General features: G+C 58.4%; 1 protein-coding gene across 1 annotated transcript; it reads right to left on the bottom strand.

The window, feature by feature from the left end:
* Positions 1-836: 836 nt before the first annotated feature.
* LOC113409264 (sialidase-3-like) lies at positions 837-4,115 on the bottom strand. Its single transcript, XM_026662980.2, has 3 exons — positions 3,955-4,115; positions 2,769-2,999; positions 837-1,949 (listed from the first exon to the last, which is right to left on the bottom strand). The coding sequence occupies exons 2-3, from the start codon at positions 2,970-2,972 to the stop codon at positions 861-863; spliced, it is 1,293 nt and encodes a 430-aa protein (XP_026518765.1). The 5' UTR covers positions 2,973-2,999; positions 3,955-4,115; the 3' UTR covers positions 837-860.
* Between the last annotated feature and the right edge of the window lie 1,522 nt (positions 4,116-5,637).

Genomic DNA, 5,637 nt, shown 5'->3' with positions numbered 1-5,637 from the left:
CTTCTTTCACAGACTAGATTCCTTCCTAGTCTGGACCCAATCCTTTCCCCTGGTACAGTCCTTGTCAGTTCCAACAGACATCTTAGATGGAAAGCCAGGGTGTTCTCATGACTGGAAGCTCCCTTTGTTCTGTTCTACCCCCTTTTATATCTTTGGCACAAGGCGGGAATCCTTTGTCTTTCTCTGGGTTCCCATCCCTTCTTCTAAATGAAAAAGCACCAGGTTTAAGATGGATTCCAGTATCATTTTTATAGGGGGGGGGGTGCTGCACCCCCCCCTTACCTATATCCGCTTCCCCCGCCACCACCTAGAGCTGAGGCTGGGAGCAGGGCCGTGGCTCTGGGAGGGGGGACATGGTCGGGGTAAGGGGACTGGGGCCACGGCTGGGGGCGGAATCCCAGGCTCAGCGCCAGGAGAGGACCACACATGTGGGGCCAGGAACAGAGCCCCGAGGCACAGGGCCGGCAGCCAGAATCCCAGGTGTGGGGCCGGAAGTGGAGCTCCGCGTAAAACCTGGGGGTACTGCAGCACCCCCCAGACCCGTAGTTCCTGCACCTATGAGTTGATGTGATTCTAACCAGCTGGGGGCAGTGGTGGACATTAAGCATTTCCATTGGAAGAGCTTAAGAATTTTGGCACAAGGCCATGGCGCATCCACCCTGACAAAACAGTTGTCGCAACTCCACAGAAATTATTACACTCATTCCGCGGGCTGTAGTTTGCTCATCCCTGCCGTAGGAAGTCCCAGACCCCAAACCAGAGACACCCGAAAGAAGAGGCTGCTTTCGGAAGCCCAGGCCTCATGGGGGTGGGGATCTTGGGGGGTGGTGGTGCCTCACTTACTCCCCCGGAGGACATTGCTAGTTGCATTTTAGCTTTGGTTTGGGCTGCTTCTCCAAGGAGCGGCGGGAGACTCTGTCCTTCTGGAGATCCTCAAAGCAGAAGAGTTGGAAGGCGATCTCCTCACACGCATAATTCACCCCGCACTCAAACAGGCAGCCAAACAAGAGCGGCGCTGGCGCCTCCTGTAACACGGCCAGGTCCGAGTAACTACACGGCCCTTTGTACAGGAGCCAGGGGTGTTCCCACTTGGCCTCATTCAATGGGGACTGGTTGAGGTAGATGCCCAGGTCGACCCGCTTGCGTTTATCCATCGGGTGGGAGTAAAGTAGCCATGACATGGTGCTTCTGCGGATGGTGGAGGGGGCGTTTTCATCGTTCAACAGGCAGGTCGTCTCGTAGGCTGGGGCGTCTGGCTCTTCCATGCCATCTGCCTCCAGAAGCCCTGTTGTTGGTGTGAAGCTCACCACACTGCCCTGGCAGCCGTGAGGCGGCTCGCACAGCTGTTCACACGAGGAGGGGCTCTCGAATGTCAGCCCCTGGTCTGTGCTGAGCGCCGCTGCCCGGGACTGGCAGGGGGTGCGGGCATTGCAGTACAACATGGGGCCACAGGCCTGGCACACCACCTCGGCCACCTGGCACTCCCCCGTCTTCATGCCTTTAATCAGCTCGCCCTTGTGCCAGTGCCGCCCGCCGTTGTCACTATAAAACACCAAGGACTGGGGCAGGGTCCAGCAGGGCAGTGGCAGGTGGCAGCAGCGAGCGGTAATGTGGTAGGTGTAAGCTGGGATCACCAGCCGCCCGGAGCTGAGCTGCACCCCGTGCCCCGGCCCCACCGCAAACGTGGCCCAGTCCTTCAAGTCTTCCCCAATCACCTGCTCCGTCAAGTCCGTTAACGAGCTCCAGGTCTGGCCGGCGTCTTTGCTTCGGACGTAGCACAGCCGGGCGGCATTCTGCCCGGTCCAGATCTGCCATTGCTCTGTGACGTGCTTCCTCACACAGATGAAGAACAGGAAGACAGTCTGACTCTTCCGCTCGTACACCGGGCAGGGGCTCATCGTGCGGTGACCAGGTAACACTGCTCTCCTCAAGGGCTCACTGGGCTCCCACTGCAGCAGGAGAGAGGGGTCGAGAACAGGTAGATCAGAAGGGTAAGCGAGCGGGGCCCACTCCTCATTACGATGACCATCCTGTACGGCCGCCTCAGAACTGGATGGGTCATGGAGCTCACACTTCACCCCACCACCAGGGGGAGCTGTTGGGCCCTCAGCACTTCTGAAAACCAAGCAGGTGCCAAAATGGGGATCGAAGAGCCTCACTTTAGGCTCTTGGTTCTGCCTTCCCCTAAGGGAGCACGGGCGGGGCTGCAGCAGCTCCACTGACGGCTGCGCTGGCTTCTGCTTTAGTTGCTTGGCTCTGCTTTTCCACCCTACGTGGATCCAGCCAGACACAAGCTGGCTGCAATTAGAGACAAGACACATGCCAATTACGCAGTCACTAGCTCTATGGGAAAGGGACTGTTGCAATCCCAGCCAATTCCCCGGCCCGGCCTCCCTCTCCTGAGCTGCTCTCTTGGACGTCTATACTGCATTTGGAGTGAGCCTCCCAGCTCAGGGCGGCAGTAAGGTTGCCAGGTGTCCTCCCCCATCATATTCCTTAGGGGTGCGATCCTGCAAGGTGCTGAGCAGCCTCAACTCCCTCTGGACTTCAAAAGGCAGGTAAAGGCCCCCAGCACCTCATTGGCGCGCTCTGCCCCTCACAGGAGCTAGCCCTGCGCCAGTATCATTAGCTACTGGGGGGTGAATAGCCTGGAGTGCAGGTATCCAGGGAGAGGCAGAACCCCGGGAAGCGCTAATGCTGAGACACTCGGGCAGAGAGCGGGCACTAAGCGAGGGGGGTCTGCAGGGAAACAATGCACAAGGAATTACCTCGACCAAAGTCCCTGTCTTCCGACCTTGTCTCAGCACCAGGTACTCAGCGTCCTCGTCCCTGGCAGAGGAGCGCTTCTCTGCGAATGCCAGGAGTGTGTCTGTGGGGATATACAGCAGTGCAGGGACCCGATAGGTGACCCCACTCTGCTGATCCTGGTGGAAGAGAGTCACCTTCCCAGAGCTCATCGAAGCCTTGATCATGATGTCTCGAGGTACCAGAAACCTCAGCTGGGAGAGAAAAGGGATCAAGGGGGTTAAAACTATACTACTTACGGAGCTTCTCTCAGCCACAGAGCTGCACCCACCTGCTCAGACAGGAAACATACTGGGCTCCTCAGACTGAACAAGCAATAACCCTGAGCCGTAAAGGTCGGAGTGCATTAGCTGCGTGCTGCAGAGCTCAGCCATACATGGTGACAGCCCACCTCCAGCTATGCACATCCTTATTTCAGTTTCCTTTTGCTGCTATTTCTTTTGCTCCCAACTCCCCAAAATGGACTTTGTTTCCTCCATGCTCTGCCGCTGCCGCCCAGAGTTTCCCCGCACACTTCAAAGGGAGATGGGGCAGTTTAAGCCCCACATTGAGGTTTTGTAGATAACGACGGGAGAAATGCAATCACGACATTTTTAATTAAAGTGTCAGTGAAAAACTTTGGCCTCTCTTTCAAACAACTCCATGAACAACAGCTCGGAGGGAGGGAGTGCAGAGCCAGGAAGTGAAAGAAACGGAAAGAGAAACCCCCAGGGATCAACCTAGATTAGAAGAGGAACATTTTACCTTTGTTAAAAAAAGAACAAATGCTGGCCACAGCAAAACATGGATGAAGGCAGGATGGCCCTGTGGTTAAGCCACAAGTCAGGTGATCTGGCTTCTTTCCCCATCTCTGCCAGACTCACTGCACCAGGCAACCAGCTCAGGGACCAATGCTGCAAGGGGCTCAGCGCAGACATAGCTCCTACCGATTTCAATGAGAGCAGGATCCAGCCCTGATCAGCAGGGGGTGGGGGCCAGGACACTGAGTTAGGGCCAAATTCTGCTCATTTACGCCAGAGTAATTTCTGGCTCTGGGTTTACACCAGCGTCTCAGAGATCAGAACCCAGCCCCCACTGTCTCCAAGTGACAAACAGGTGCCTTCCTCCAAGCCCAGACTTTCCCAGCACCAGCCCAGGGCAGTAATTTACCGTCAGCCGGTGCCTGCCCTGCTGGAGGGGATCCCCGCAGCGCTGTCTCCAATGCAGACCGGCTCTGGCCTCTCCCTCCTGGCCCGGCTTTCTGCTCTTTCCAGCGGGGAACGGGACAAACTAGACCAGGGAGCCTAGAAACAGCAAGAAAAGTGAAAGTAGAAGCTCTAACCCTGGCAGGGATTCAAGCCCTACTGAGCCAAGCCCAAGCCCCTCCCCATGCCACTGCTCCGTCCAGGATTCCTGCTAAAGAGACGTGCTACAGCGCCCCACCCCCAAAGCGGCCTCCGCACCGCCGCCAGTCATGGCGAATCTCCACAACAGACCTGCCCCCTCACCCCACTTTGCGCCAAGTCCGATCCCACCTCCATCAGAACTGCTCCCCCACCGCCCCATTGCACCGAGTTCCCCCCTGCCCCATCTGACCTGCCCCCGCCGCTGCTCACCGCACACTCTGCTCCGCACTCACGGCTCTGCGGGGCTCGGGCACTGCAGGGCGTTGGGAACAGCAGGACCCGCACACCCCCTAATTGGAATTGATATGAGCAATCACTCGAAGAAGAAGAATCGCTTCCCTCGATCTGCTGGCAATGCTCCTGCTAATACAGCCCAATATGCAATGGGGAGTGGCGGGGGCAGGTCTGATGCGGGGTACTCAACGCAATGTGGGGCAGGTCTGATGGGGGCTGAGGGGAAATTGGCTCATTGGGGGGATGGGGCCAGGAGTCCCCCCGCTCCCCCATATTGTACAGAGTCCCTCCCGCCCCCATCAGACCTGCCCCAGCCGCCCCTCAGCACAGACTCTGCTCCTCACTCACGGCTCCACAGAGCTCGGGCACCGCAGGGCGTTGGGAACAGCAGGACCCGCTCCCTGCCTGTCCCCGGCTCCCTCCGGCGGTCTCCTCCCGCGGCCGGTGTGCAGCTGAATCGCTTCCCCCGGCACCGGAGGTAAATCCTAAGCTGCCGGGGGAACCGGGCTGCTCTCGCTAACTGCCCAGATCCTGGCTGGTGTAAAGCCCCGTGAACCCCGCAGTCCCAGGGGTGACCCCGGGGGGCCTGAGCCAGTCTCTGGGCTCAGCCCTTCTGACCCAGCGAGCCCCAGCCAGGGTCCCAGGCCAGCAGGGACCATTGTGATCATGGAGTGTGGCCTCCTGCATCGGCCGGTTACCCTCCCTAGTCGATATTTCCAGCTCTCCCAGTGCTTCACAGCAGGGGGGAATCTCCTGGCCCTTCCCCGGGAGATCGATGGGAAAACTGAAGCACGGAGCAGGGCCGTGACCTGGCCCAGGTCTGGCAGTGAGTCGGGGCAGAGCCCGGGCTAGAACTCAGTCCTGGGGCTTGTGCTCTAACCATTAGGCCAGGCTGTTTCCAATACCACATGCTGAATTTTCGCTGCATGCCTTGGCCTCTCAGCTGCACAGAGAAAGCCCCAGCGCTGCTCATCCCAGACAGGCAGGCTCCCAGCGTGGGAACCTGCCTATCTGGGGCCACCGCTTCTGCACCCCCCCCCCCTTTCCTGTAGCACCTCTCATTTCCCCCCCTCAGCCAGTCCCTCCCTGATTTCCCGCATCTGGCAGTCTTGCTTCGCCACCTAGTGGAGCTTCTCCATTTTGAAGTACGTGAAGGAGAGGAAGGTGATCAGAAACAGCCAACGTGGATTCATTCACCAAGGGCCAGTCATGC

The sequence above is a fragment of the Terrapene carolina genome, unplaced genomic scaffold (genome assembly GCF_002925995.2).
Source record: "Terrapene carolina triunguis isolate 2854851 unplaced genomic scaffold, T_m_triunguis-2.0 Scaffold31662, whole genome shotgun sequence".
NCBI classification, from domain to species: Eukaryota; Metazoa; Chordata; order Testudines; family Emydidae; genus Terrapene; species Terrapene triunguis.
Note: the sequence above shows the minus strand (reverse complement) of the source record. Positions and strands in the feature narration are given on the sequence as shown.